This window comes from Stegodyphus dumicola, chromosome 11, assembly GCF_044657685.1.
Source record: "Stegodyphus dumicola isolate Sdum_Otavi_A_Nest chromosome 11, ASM4465768v1".
Taxonomy (NCBI): Eukaryota; Metazoa; Arthropoda; class Arachnida; order Araneae; family Eresidae; genus Stegodyphus; species Stegodyphus dumicola.
Window position 1 is genome coordinate 118,403,147 of NC_140778.1, and position 15,014 is coordinate 118,418,160.

The following is a 15,014-nucleotide window of genomic DNA, read 5'->3' on the forward strand; positions in this document are numbered from 1 at the left end:
AGTTTCCCAAATTTAAATGACATAGTAATCAGTATTAAACTTAAATTAAACATAGTGTAAAACGTAAATGTTGAATACAAAGGAATAATAATCAAATAAGCTTTAGATTTTATCTCTCAAAGAAATATATGATAATTTGAAATGTAAAACTTTAGGCAAAATCATCTTAAAATTGATGTATGTTTCTCTTATATATTTTGTGTGGGACACATCTGAGATTTGTTTGTTAAATAATCCTAACAAGAAGGCAGAAACACTACCTATACCTTTCCTAGATGTTTTTCCTCATCTAGAGATAACAACGTAATTCTAATGAAGAAAGAAATAGAAATTTCTATAACTCTCCAAATAGAGTATTCGAAGACCTGATAAAAACTAAAAAACGGAATTTTTATCAGATTACTTTCCTAAAGACTATTTCATTGAGTAAAACAAGTTTTGAAAAGTTCTAGGATGAAATATGATTTACTTTACTATAATTTTCACAAAGACGTTAATCTGTAATTTTGGCGTTTCATTGCAAATCATGTGTTTTCATCTATTATTTTCAATGTAACTTTTATCACTTTCAATTTACTATCCTACAAAAATCTCCCTCTTATGTTATTTAGTTTTTCTCAGGTCTTTTATCTCAGTTTAATGAAAATATTGTCACTGATTTCAGGTAACTCGTTAAGTGCGGATTCCCATGCATAATCTTGTACACTGACTACCAATAAGTATTTGGAATAAGTATTTGGACACCTGTGATAGAAAAGTAAAACTAACTTTATTCAAAATCAATAGTTGGTAGAGCCTCCACAAGAGGTAATTACAGCGTGGACCCTCCGGGGCATACTTTTCACAAGTCTGTATGACAGCTAGTGGTATTTTTTTCCACTCGGCTTGGAGAAGACATAGAAGTTCCTTCACCGATTTTGCACGGGTTGTGAGTCCCTGAATTCGGCAATGCAACTCGTCCCAGAGGTTCTCAATAGGGTTCAGGTCTGGACTCTGGGCAGGCCAGTCCTTTCGATGAACTCCATTGGCACCATACCAAGCCTTCGTTAACGTCGAAACATGACAACTGGCATGAAAGTAACAGGGGTCCAACCCGTAAACCTGCCACAACGTAGGAAGCACGTTGTCATCCAAAATAGTGCAGTAGGCATCGGAGTTGAGCTTACCATGAATGGGGACCAAGGGTCCCAGCCCATACCAGGAAAAACACCCCCAGACCATAATTTCACCTCCGCCGAAATTGACTGTTGGCACAATGCATGCTGGCAGGAGACGTTCTCCAGGTAGACTCCAGACTCAGACCCTGCCATCCGAACGGTAAAGGGTGAACCTTAATTCGTCACTCCAAAGAACCCGTTTCCACTGATGTACGGTCCAATTTCGATGTGCTTTGCACCACATTAACCGAGCAGCGCGGTTGGACTTTGTGATCAAAGGCTTATGGGCAGCAGCACGACCATGAAAACCAAGCAGATGTGCTTCCTTACAGATGGTATTCATTGAAGCAATACTCCTGGATGCCTGTTGAAACTCCTCGCGAATGAGGGCCATCGGTTGGGTGCGGTTCTTCCGAATTTCTCTGGACAGCACTTGTCGGTCTCTATCTCCCAGTTTCGTTAGTCTGCCGACTCGGGGAACATTCCGACCCTAACCGCTCACCTTCCACTTCTTAATCACATAGGCCACTGTCGATTTTGGGTACTTCAGATCGCTAGATATGCCCCTTAAGGATCGGCCAAATTTGTGATACCCGATAATTATACCTTTCTCGAAATCAGAGAGCTCCGAACTGCGAGGCATCTTGCATGCGACTAAAGCCGATGCTGTTTCCTACACGATATATACCGGCGGAGTCCGTGACGTAACTTAGGACCGCAGATATCGTCATTTGCATAGGTGTCCAAATACTTATTGGTATTCACGTAATATCACATATCATGCATCATTGAATGTCTCATATAATACTATACTGCATATGTATGTCACTTAAAGCACTAATTCTGGCAAAGTACTTATCTGCCATGGCCCTTGTTTGGCATTTTTTTTATTTTAATTTTAATTTTATCTTAATTCATTTTTTTATTTATTTATTTCTATTACATGACATTCAAAATATATGCTGGGTCTCGGCGACTGTTCTGAGGATTTCGTGTGGCCCATTCCCTTCCCCATACCATCTTGGGTTACTTTAGATAAAGGGGGACGCGGTGCTATACCAATTAACCGCTATGGTAGAGAGATGGTGCTCGCGTCCTCCGTCACTAAACTAAACTAATACTTATTGGTAGTCAGTGTAATAGTAAAGGCAAACTACTTCCATTGGGGTAGGTTATTACTCTTCACTTATTATAGGGCACAGGCTAAGATTTTAAGAATGATTAGATTAATATTGCCTTTTAATCCAAAAGAAAATGCTGGATATTCAATGATTGCATACAGTAAAACTTACTTTCACATTTGTCACCTTTTTCTCCATATCCATCTTTACAATTGCAGCTTTTACCGCCGTAATAACCAAACGTACAGTTAAAGCCGCCTTCACCACAGTTGCACTCTATAAATGAAAGCATAAATACAGTCAGCTGCCTATTTGTTTATTGTACAGTTACAATGTAATTTTAACCTATTTATCTGTTATATAGGTGATATATTATTAATTATATAGGTACAATGCATCTATTATTTAGGCCTCAAATTTGTCAATCAGGTAAAGAACTCAAAATCTCAAATTAAATCAAATAAAATCTCAAAATACCTTCATTAAAAATTTTAAAATATAGAAACGCATAAAACGCCAAGCACACTTAAAACAATTAAAAAACAATTTTTTATAATTAAAATTAGAGTTTCTTAGCAAGAACAAGCAATTCTACCAGCAGGCAAGAGGACAGATTTTTGGAGCAAAAAACTGAAAGTTTACTTTTGGTCCCATTCGGCAAAAAAACCAGCTGCAGAAGCTGACTTAATTCACTATTCTGCTAAGTTTCAAGTGTAAACAAAAATGGCTGCTATGGTTAAAAAAGAAATTAGCTGCAATTAGGCGAGTTTTAAACTGTTGATAATTCTATAACTATTGCATGCAGATTAGCTAAAGGTTTTAAAAACCTTATCAACCAACCTTTGGATTCCACTTTCCCATTCTTAGATACATTTGAATGATTGTTTTTGCGGACGTCTGTACTTACTGATAGAATAAAGGACTTTTTCCGAATATGGAAATGTAAAATGGATTCAGAAGAGACGTTCCATGACATCTATACGTACATATATATGTATATATGTATCTGGCTTAACCCCAAAACGAGTAGCCTCAGGACTTTGAAATTTTGTATATGGGACTTCTGTAGTATATAGTTGTGCATTCCCGTTTTGTTTGCAATCGGCCTTACCAAAAGTATGTATACAAAATCCACTCTGGTACTCGGCTTGGTGAGCTCAGTTTTTATCCCTCTTAAACGTTTGCAAATTGCGCATTTTTTGCTTTAAAAATAATTGATTTAGTTGCTCTTATGTTCCGGTTGTTACTGAACCTTATGACGCCGCCATTGGTTCACATTTGAAAATCTTAGTAGAATAGTGAATTAAGCGGTGAGATAAGCATTCATAATGACGCGCCTTACTTCATGGATCTGCCGTTGTTTTCACAAGAGTCCCTTGAATTTCAAGACCATAATCAATGTGCCTCAACCAGTAAGGTCCTCTTTTCGGGAAATATTTCTCACAGCCGATGGCAAAGCCAGGCTTAGGAGGTATTCTTTTACGAGAAAAGATAATGTTGTTAGTGAAAGTGCCTGTGGGGGTGTTGGCCTTCTAACCTCCCATGACTATCCGTCGACTGATTTTACCTCGGACAAAGCAATGATAGAGTTCACAACGCAATGAAGAAAGAAACAGAAAATAGCCTACTCGAGAACCTGAAAACATTTGAAAACGAAATTTTAATCTCATTTACTCGTATATCAAAGCAGAAGAGAAACATCTAAACGTAAAGAAAAAAAATTAGGCAAAGCAACAACTTTGTGTTAGGCCTAAATTTTAGCCAAGACTCTACCGATTCCGAGAGCAACAGGTACAGGCTCCTGCTGATCAGGAGCAAAGAATTCTGTGCAACTGTCTCAACTAAATGAGTTTAGTAGCAAGCAAAGGATTTAGATAAAAAACATTGAGAAAACAAAATACATAATATAAAGAAGAAGCCATTTTTTAATTCGCCAGGTGACATGACTTACCATGTGGAGGGAAACGAGCAGAAAGGAGTAACGACAAACAGAGGTGCTGAAATCCCATTCATTGCGAATTTACATTGCTCGACATTGAAAATGCAACACCAAGAAGGAGTGGTTAGAATTTTTTTCAAATTTTAGAGTAGAAGCACGTCACTGTGTTATGCGAATGACGTGAAATGCGCAGCTCTCCGACGCACGTGAAGTAAGATTTAGGGATGGAACGTGCAGAATGGGCAATATTGGTGTCGTTATTTCTGCCAGACGAATTATCGAAGAAAATTGGTTTTTGTCCCAGAGGATACGTGTAATGGGAGCGAAGGCCAGAGCGCCGTCAACGAAGGCACATCTAGCAGATAGACGGTTTTACAAGGGTATGGCGATCGGACTGATAAGGGAGGGTTGGTTCTTAAGTCAAATCGCAGATGATACCCACATAGATGCTAGCACGGTGCATCGGCTATGGCGAACATGGTTGGAACAAAGAAACGTGGGAAGAAGGAGGGATGCAGGTGCAGCCAGAGTGACGTCAGCACTCGTGGATCGACGCATCCGCCGGACTAGAGTGATGTGGATGACAGAATGGCGAAACGTCGTGTTCTCAGATGAGTCACGCTTCTGTTTATCCAGTGACAATCGCCGCATACGTGTGTGGCGTCCACGTGGAGACAGATCTAATCCGGCACTAACTGTCGAACGCCCCACCGCGCTACAGCGAGGCATAATGGTTTGCGGCGCTATTGCCTACGATTCCAGGTCACCTCTAGTTCGTATTCAGGGCACTATGACAGCCCAACGATACTTGAATAATATACTGCGGCCGGTGGCAATCCCCTACCTTCAGGGACTGCCTAATGCAATTTTTCAGCAGGATAACGCCCGACCACACAGTGCTTGCATCTGCTAACATGCTCTGCAAGGTATACAGATGCTTTCCTGGCCACTGTACTCTCCTGACCTGACACCAATCGAACATGTGTGGGATGTGATTGGACGCTGTTTGCGGACTCTGCCCCTGCCGCGTTCAGAAGACGAACTGTGACAAATGATTGAAAGGGAATGGAGAGCCATCCCTCAGGACACCATTCGCACTCTTGACGCTATGCCTAGACGTGTTTCTTCGTGCATCGCTGACCGCGGTGGTCGTACATCCTACTGAGCCGACGCCGTTCTCGCTCTGTATTCTGACTATCATTTCGAAAAATAGATCACTTATTGCTGCTTGCTTCTCTGTCTTTTTTCCAAATTTCATCACTTTCTGACGCTGGTTGTCCCTGTTTGCCCTCGAAATCTGAAGAGACTTGACTTGATCAACGCAGAGACTTGATCAACGCTAAACAGAATGTTTTTGTTTGCCTGATTTTTATTCCAGTATTGTGTTATCGTTGTAATTATCATAGAGAAATTACAAGTTTCGCGTTTCATTGTATCTTTGTAAGAATATCTTATTATTTCTATTTAACGACGTGGTTTAAGGAAAACATTCTCAGCGGTTTCAGTTAATTCGTTAAATCGGGATTCGAATGTACTACTTTTAATTGTAAGGAAACAATTTGTTCTATTGAAGTAAGTTATTACTATTACCTGATTAATGAGCAAAGCCTAAGATTTTTAATAATGATTAGATTACTAGCAGTGATGGGTATTCAATGATTGCATGCAATTTAACTTACTTTCACATTTTCCACTTTTATCTCCATATCCTTCTTTACAAATACAGGTTTTTCCGCCGTAATAACCATACGTACAGTTAGAATCTTCACCACAGTTGCATTCTATAAATAAAACGAATGATTAAAGTTATCAGCTTTTATTAGAGAAATATATAAGTACATATATCTACATGTTAGAAAGATAAAATGTATAATTTAGATTAGCAATAGCTTGGTTGCCCCCTCTCGTGTCTAACACATGTCATATGATTCTTAAGTAACGCTGGTGATGTAAACAGAACTAAAACAGGCAAGAATAATTTTATGCAGTATTTTATCCAAAAATGCATTGTGAACGGAAGCTAATTCATTGCGGATCAAGATTTCATACCTGAACACAACTTATAAAGTATTTCTCATGTCTTCTTAGCATACCTTAGTAGTGCGGTCTGCACGCTGCGCGCGTATACCAGAGGCCCGTGGTTCGATTCCCGGCAAAGGCGTTGCTCATTTTTCATCTCTTCTGCTTCCAAAATGTGCCTAATGTCTCTACAACCTTACTCTCTATCTGCACTTCCGCCTGGATAGATTGCTGCTTGCTGCTTCCTGTTCACATTTTACTGCAAAGCTATTAAAAAACTAAGCGTGTTTGAAATAGGTACGAGCAGTGTGCCATGTTGTTTGTGACCGCGACATATTTTTAAAATAAAGATAAAAAGTTAATTTAAAATAAGCATGAATGCAGGAGATTAAATAATAAAAATAAGGATAAGGATAAGGATTCTTAAAAATATTTTTAGGAAATGGCATGCGAGTATTATTACTTCCTTGTGCGAAGTAAAAAGGAAGTATTGTAATCGCGAAATGTTTTAGGCAGCATATTTCAACGAAAATATACATTTTGACCGCTATCGAATGCAATTTAACGATGTTTCTGCGTGATATCTGTACATAAGGACAGAATAAAAGACTCGTTTCCTCCAAAAAAATAATAAAACTGCTTTAAAATTAATTCTGAAGAGAATTTTTCGTGGCGTCTGTACGAACGTATGTACGTAACTCAAAAACGAGAAGCCTCAGAACGTTGAAATTTTGTATATAGAACTGCTATAACATGTAGATATGTACCTCGTATTTTGGTTGCAATCGACCGCACCAAACGTATATAAATATATTTATATATATATCCACTCTGTTACCCGGCTCAGTGATCACAGTTTCTTTACTCTTATATTTTGTAAATTGTACATTTTTTGCTTTAAAAATGATTGAATTATGTTGTTTTTATCTTCCGGTTACGGGTTTTATGCCTTTAGTAAATCTGTATGGAATATTTTTAGAATTATCAACAATTTTAAAGTTGTTTAAGTGCGGCTAAGCCTAATAATATTTTTGATGGCGGCCTTTGCTTGTTTACATTTGAAACATCAGGATAGTGGATTTGTTGCCATTCTAGAGAAACTTAGCTTCGCAACAGCAAAGATAAAACGCCTTAATTTATTACTGCGAATTAAATCATACATAGTTCTTTCTGGAATTTTTTGAGGAAATAAGTGTTTAAGAACTGATTCGTAATATTTAATATAGATCTTTTGAGTTTTTATGTATTTTTGCCTTGTCGCGAAGTGAGAACTGAATAAATTGAATGAGAAATACTGAATCGTCTGTGAAAAACTGTTCCTTTTTTGTTTTGTTTGCTTAATTTATTTCATACATCGTTCTAGCTTTATTATAGTATTTGAATAGCATGTGGCAACGATTATATAATTCTTTAAATGATATAAATTTTGTGCATTCTGAGTTATATAATATGAACGAAACATAATACTGTTAACTGAATCCAGCCAGGGTGTCGGTATGGTAAAAAAATAGAGTGATTTTTAAAGAGTGCATTTATTCTATTGTGGTTTATGCGCTGTCGACGAAGTAGATATAATTCAATCTAATACGTTTAAATTAAATCCATGAAAAATGCGTATAATTTAATATTCCGTACAAGGAAGTTATGTGGTGTGCACATCAAATTTTTTTTAGCGTTATATATTGTGTTATTTATTTTTACATGCGGGCTTCACGAGCAGGGCGAAATCATTGCTGATATTTTGGCGCAAATTTAAAATCTCTAAATATAATTGGGAGCCGCAATAGCAAAGAATTACCAAACATTGAGAGCACTGAATTGCTAAATTACGTATAGAAATAATGTTTCACTGAATGCGGATTCAATTAGTACCTTACCAATTAACAGTACTAACCGAAATATACTAGTACGTTGTGCTTTAGGATACTATTCTTAATCTGATGCATTATTCTACGCCGATTTTCAAATGCGTTTTGGCCAGTTACCACACTACAGTAATTTGTTGACTTTTTAATTTTCGCAGTAGTTTACCTGATTGGTTTTGTTTATTTAATTATGGCAAAGCCTTCCAAAGCTATCTGCCTAATGGTGGGAATGCCTTTTTAAAGAACTTTCTAAGGAAAATTGGCTCGTATACACGTTACACATTAGAGCAATACGAAAACGCCCACGCAGTCAGCCCATTCCCTGGGATTCGAACCCAGTGCCGAGCTACCAGTGTTCAGCAGGTTCATCGCTCGGTTGCTGGTGGACCGAAAGCGAAGAGAGAAATTTCTTTTGCGTTGTTTATGAATATTTTATTTACGAATTACATGAGAATTCCAAAAAAACTGCAAGAATTCATCAGTTTGCATGCATTGTAATGCTTAGTTATCTGTACGATATGTTTTAAATAGTTGTTGGTATTTTATAATATCCACCAAAACGGTTTATAGTTAATATGAGAATATAGCCTGATGCCCAAGGTAAAACAAATTTTTCTGTCTCTTACTCTGCAAATATGAGACTTCCTGAATCCTAGAAAGATATCAGCCATTTTCTTTACATACAAGGATTGTATTTGCATACAAATAGAAACAATTTTTCGCTTCTTGCTAAAGGGCCCACTAGAGGCCAAGCGGTAAAGTCGCTGAACGTTGGTAGTCCGAGGTTCGAATCCCGCGAACGGGCTGGCTGCATGGGCGTTTTCGTGGTTTTCCCCATGTGTAACGTTTATGCGAGCCAGTTTCCTTAAAAAGTCCTCCACGAAGGATCCCTCCCCTTAGGCAGATAGCCCTAGAATCTTTGCCAGAATCACACACACACACACGCTTCTTGCTAAAATATATAACTTATTAGTCACTTACCTATTTCGCAATTCGTTCCAGAATATCCGGTCTTGCACTCGCATTTATAAGCTCCCAAAGTCTTCGTATCTTCTTTACATTCACCATCGTTTTGACAAGGTTGTGAGTGACATGGGTCTGGATGTGAATAAGGAATATTAACATTTTTAGACAAATGAATATTCATAACCATTTAATAAACAATATTTACCTACTAGCACAACTATTTTAAGAGAAAGAAAGAAATGATGATTTAAAATCTCTAAAGAATATTCATTATATATGTATAATTACATTATATGAATAAATACTGTTTCGAAATGCCCAGTCGCGGTAAGATAACTTTCCCGCAAGGCGGGTTTAAGGTTGCCTGAAAATGGCAAAGGAAAGCACGGTTGCCATACTTTTCGCGAAATCTCCCATTCGGCGACAAAATTGGAGATATACTATGGACGGACAGACAGCATTCTCAAACGTATTCTTACCGGTTTGGCCCAGAATGTTCTCGAAGGCAGGCCAAAAGCTACATAAACCCTGCCTGTACCAGTAGCAGTGCTTATGTTGCGCGTGCTGAGCTCCGAAAGCGATCGAACCATCTCGACAGCTGTACTTTAGTGTTTTGCCGTGAAGCTGTCTTCACCGTTATAGCCTGAGAGCTTGAAGGCTGTGCTGCTGATTATTTGAGCGTGTTTGTCGTAGTTTTTCGACGACTTTAAACGGGATTTTGGAAATGTTCTGAGTAATACTGGCTAAATAAATTGTGTTTTGATTCTTAATCAAGTATTATCTTCAATCACTCCAAATCCACGAAGCCGTAGAACGCAACCATATATTAATACATGAATAATTATATTAATATGTTATACATATATACATATACAATTTAACTTTTATTAGACATTTATCTCACAATTCAATGAATTAAGTATTGCGTCTGAGAGTTTTGATTTCCTTTTGCCCTAGTAGAAATTTTATGGCGTTTACTTTTATAAAACAGAAGAAAGAAAACTTTTCCTTTAGTGAATTATTAGGAAGATACTACATTCTTTCAAAAGTTTTATCGAAATTTTTTCCCACTGCAGGCAAATCCTACGAGCGTATATTTTGAAAATTTTAAGACGAGACATACTACGGTTTAAATAAACTGATCGAAACCCTTGAAATTTAAGAACTCAGATTTGAAACCTCTGAAATTTAAATCAAAATAAAAAAAGAAAATGACGACATTCTTTGTTAAAGCTAAAGAAATGTTATACTCATGATTACTCATGTTATACTCACGTTATACCCATGAGTACAAGAAATGTTATAGTCATGATTGCAAAAAGTTGGCGCAGGCGAGTACTACTACTATTTGCCGCTAATATCAAAGTATCCAATCAACTATATCATACGAAGCTGTGTTGTATCCTTGATTGATTTGATAAAAATCTAATTACTTTGTTTCTCCTTTTACTTCCTTGCAAGATGTAAAGGAAGTATTGTACTAGCGAAAAATTACGGGTATCGTATTTCAACGAAAATATCTATTTTGACCGCTCTCGATTCCATATGAACGATGTTATTGTGTTACATCTGTACGTACATGCAGAATAAAGAACACTTTTGGCCGAAACAGAATGTGAAATGAATATGAAATGGATTCAGAAGAGATTTTTTTCCTTGAAGTCTTTAAGTATGTACGCATGTATATCGCATAACTAAAAAACAAAAAACCTCAGAACGTTAAATTTTGTATACGGGATTGCTATAACATGTAGATGTGCCTTTTTTGCTGCAATGTGCATTTTTTACTTTAAAACTGATTTAATTATATTGTTGTTATGTTCCGTTTAAGGTTTTTATACCTTTAGTTAATCTGCATGCAATAGTTGTAGAATTATAAAAAATTTAAAGTTGTTTAAGTTCCACTAAGCCTAACAGCGTCGCCATTCGTTTACATTTGAAACTTGGGAGCATAGTGAATTAAGTCAGTTTCTGAACCAACCTCACTGTCTTTTTGCTGAGGGGGGCCAGAAGATTTATGCCTCGAAAAATCTTTCTGCCTAATTTTAATTTCAAAAATAGTTTTTTTTTTCCTTTTTTTATTTTTTTTTTTTTATTTTTTTTTTTATTTTTTTTTTTTTTTACGGGTTTAACTATATTTGGTATTTTAGGTTTTTCTATATTTAGCAATTTTTAATGGAAATGTTTTGAGGTTTTAGAAAATTACATTTGTGGTTTCCTAGCCGCCAAGTAAGAACTAACTGAACTGATTGAATGAGAAACATATCTCTAATGAAATTCGGGGGAAAACTTTAAATGAAATGCAGCAAGAAATGTTCATAACTTAGCAATCCGGACAAGGAAGTCATTTAGCATACACATCAGAATTTTTTATTATTGGTTACCTATTTTCAGAATTAAACATTTCTCATGAGGAAAGAGAATTGCGCCAAAGTAAAACATAAAACGAGGCATAGAAACAACTTTCTGTTGGCGAAGATAGTATTTAAAAATCTATCGATTTCGAGGGCAAAGAAATTCTGCTAAATGAGGAACAAAATTTCTTTACTCCTGATAAACTGCGACCCCTACCTATTTAGCCTTGAAGTCTTAATTAAAATCAACGGCATACAGAATGGACTGGAGGACAGGGAAATAGGGTACCTTTAGCATAATCAAATATTGTTAAAACAAGGCTAAATAATGTGGATGTCCTATAAATAAACTTCTTCCTTTACAGTGTTATAATATGTTAAACAAAACGTGCTACTAACAAACATTTGGAAAGATCAAACATAATTACTTCGAAAAGATAAACACGCTTTTGCTGATAATGTAACTGTTCCATCTGATACGTTTTAAGTGCGGTTTTACAATAGACTTTTTTGTACATAAAACTGCTAATATTACCAGTTTTTGATGTAGTGCTGTACTTCATGAAGCTGCACATGCTGATACAATTCGGAATGTTTATTTTTGTATGTTAAATAAACATGAGTCACATTACACGTGAGTGAAAGTAAACCGTTATTTGAGGTACCATTGGACGCTATACTATTTTTAGAACTCTAACATATAAACATGATTTAGAACGTTCTTGTGAATCTATGAACGATATTTATCTGATTATGTACCAATAACACCGGTATTAAATGTGTTCTTGTACGTTGTAGAACATTAATACACAAACATGAGTTTGGACTTTCTTCTAGAATGTTGTCGATACGTTCTACAACAGTTTTAGCAGTATGTTTTTTAAATGTTCTCATGGTAATTGGGTATCAAAATAAAGTTATGCAAATAAAGGCTTAAATAAATGTTACTGGTACAAATTGCGATAGTGAATGCAACCCTTCATAGAAGGTATAAAACAGTATGTCCAACAAATATTAATTTCAAAGTTCTCTTAATTTGGTTGACACGAAATCTTTTTCAGATTTGCAACTTACAGAAATATTACTTGCGTAGTAGGTTTAAGTACTTGAGTTCAGTTGAAATTATAAAATGAATTCCTTTAATAATGGCATTAAATAAACCGTTAGAGCAACGTATTTTCTTTGTCAATTAAAATAGACAGTTATAAATATATTATATCAAGACACTTATAATAGCCATAATAGATTCTCCTTATTCTCAACAATTCTCATTTACGCTCCGCAAAACTCCAATAGTTTTCTTCTTGTGCTTTGGCTTCGTTATGCAGAAATGTAAACACGGTACATTTTTCACTGACAAAGTTCCCTACGAATAAATCACTTCCTGTAAAGAAGTACCCTACTGCACTTTACAATAATAAAATAAACTGGATTAATAAAATATGGCATTATTCATAATTTATAAAAAGTTTATTTTATCATTGTTCAAATATTCAGGTTTCCAAAATATCAAGAACTGAACTGAAATCAATAACATGGATATAACGAGGTCTATCTATGTAGACATAGGACAGAGAACATGGAGGGCAGAGAAGACAGAAGACAGAGGAGGGAGGGCTTCAAAGAGCATTTTTTAAAGAAAATTGATTCATATTTTCATTACGTATGCAGAAGCTGGGAAACACTTATGGTATCAGCCTATTAGCCTCATTTCAAATCGAAATACATTTATCTGATTTAAACGGTATTATTCGCTTCTGGAGAACTCTTTAATTTCAAGAAATGATAAAAACAAAAGTTAATATTCTAAGAAACGTTTTCTCAATTAAAAATTATTAGTAAATGTTAACCTACCATTAGGTCCTATGACTTCAGTCGAATTCAGGCCTGGACCTTCTGAAGCTTGATATAAGTTCCCATTTCTGTTGAAGATGTTCAAGATTTTCTCCTTTAGTGATTTTGTGTCTGAATGGTTTTCTTGTGCGGTAATTACAACGAAAAGAAGCGAGCAAAGGAATAGTTCGAAAACAATACGAGCCATTACAATTTTTAAATCCTCCACTCCGTTTCTAAAACGATTTGTAACCGCCGAGTATATATACAGAAAATTAAGTATTTGATGTTCTTCCTTTTTAAATCAAGTGTGTGAGTTCAAAGAAATTTCGCATTATTCTCGATTTGTATTGTGTTTTTATCAGCATCTTGATAAATCTTTTCATTTTTATCTATTTATATCACTTTAGAGAAAGGTGCAATCAAAATAATACATATGATACTTACTGTTATTTATTGTGAAGGTAAGTGTTAATTCAGAAGCTTTCAAATAGTTGTGGGATATCACCACTCTGAAAGACGTTACAAAGTTCCCATACTTATACATTGGGGGTGTAAACTATACAGGGTGCATAGGAAAGTCCCTTTAACCTGAAAATTCTTGCGAACGGAGAGAGCTACAGCTATGAAGTGAGGTAACAGTATAGCTAATGCAAATGACAGCAGCGCCCCTAGTGTGCAAATTTAGAAGATAGTCATTGCAAATCGAAAATGAAAAGACAGGTGACAATATAAGGTCAGGCGGCAATTTGTCTCATCCTTGTGATCCAAATATCTTTTCATACTAATTAATTAATGTTTTAAAACGTTCTAATTAGAAATTTTTCTCTACCTGTTTTCAGTTTCGATTTGCAATGCCTGCTTTCAAAATTTGCCACTATGGGCGCTGATGTCGTTTGCATCAAGTCGGGCGTAGTCATTTTACTGAAGCTCTCTTCGCTGGCAAGAATTTTCATCTTAAAAGGACTTTCTTATGTACCGTGTACATCTATTATTTATAGTCTGATATATTTAACATTTAATGTTTCTTTTAAAAAATTTAGAAATGCATATATAATCAGTTATGATATTAATTCAGTCGTAGATCCGTATACTTACAAGAATAGCAGGAATCACATTTAAGAACTATTCTAAAAAACTATCATAGTTAAGTCTAATATTTAAGAACTAATCCTGAAACTCTGCTAATGACTCTAAATGGTTTCACTCAATAGAGTTTTAATCAAAAATAAAATTTTTAAATTAAGTATATTCAGCATCGTGCATACATTTTCATCAGAGGTAATCTTGTAGAACTTCGTGAACATAGTTCCATTAGAAGTACAGTTGTACGTTTGAAAGCGATTAATCATATTATAATTTATTTCTCCCGCCTGCTTAGCATGCCTTCGTGGTGTCGTGATCAGTACACTCGAAGCGTATATTCAAGAGGTCCGTTGTTAGAGGTACGGTGAAGGCATTGCACATTTTTCATCTCTCCTGCTTTAAAAAATACCTAATGTTTCTACAATATCTTAAAATACTTTATTTAGATTAAAGCCACAAGCAACGAGTTATCATTAGTTCAAGTGTGCTCAACACGTATGAAAGTCTACAGAAAATTAGCTCCCAAAGTGGAATCGAAAGCATATTCGTTAAATATAAACTAAAATAGTTGCTTAGTTGTACATTAATATCATCTGAGTACTATTGTAGACGCATAGCCACGTTTAAATCTTGCAATGTCATTATGCCTTATCTCATGTAATGTGCTATTTCCC

At 35.8% G+C, this 15,014-nt stretch overlaps 1 protein-coding gene across 2 annotated transcripts in view; it reads right to left on the minus strand.

The window, feature by feature from the left end:
• LOC118196342 (uncharacterized) overlaps nt 1-13,869 on the minus strand; it is a 39,511-nt gene extending 25,642 nt beyond the window's left edge. Inside the window, exons 1-4 of one of the 2 annotated variants that reach the window (XM_035367774.2) lie at nt 13,702-13,869; nt 9,083-9,199; nt 5,897-5,998; nt 2,450-2,554 (exon numbers count right to left, since the gene is read on the minus strand). In XM_035367774.2, coding sequence (XP_035223665.2) covers nt 2,450-2,554; nt 5,897-5,998; nt 9,083-9,199; nt 13,702-13,801 — 424 coding nt within the window. In that variant the 5' untranslated portion in view covers nt 13,802-13,869. Of the gene's footprint in view, nt 1-2,449; nt 2,555-5,896; nt 5,999-9,082; nt 9,200-13,275; nt 13,567-13,701 lie in introns of those variants that run through there. The other variant, XM_035367773.2, reaches the window with a different exon arrangement.
• Nucleotides 13,870-15,014: the final 1,145 nt, after the last annotated feature.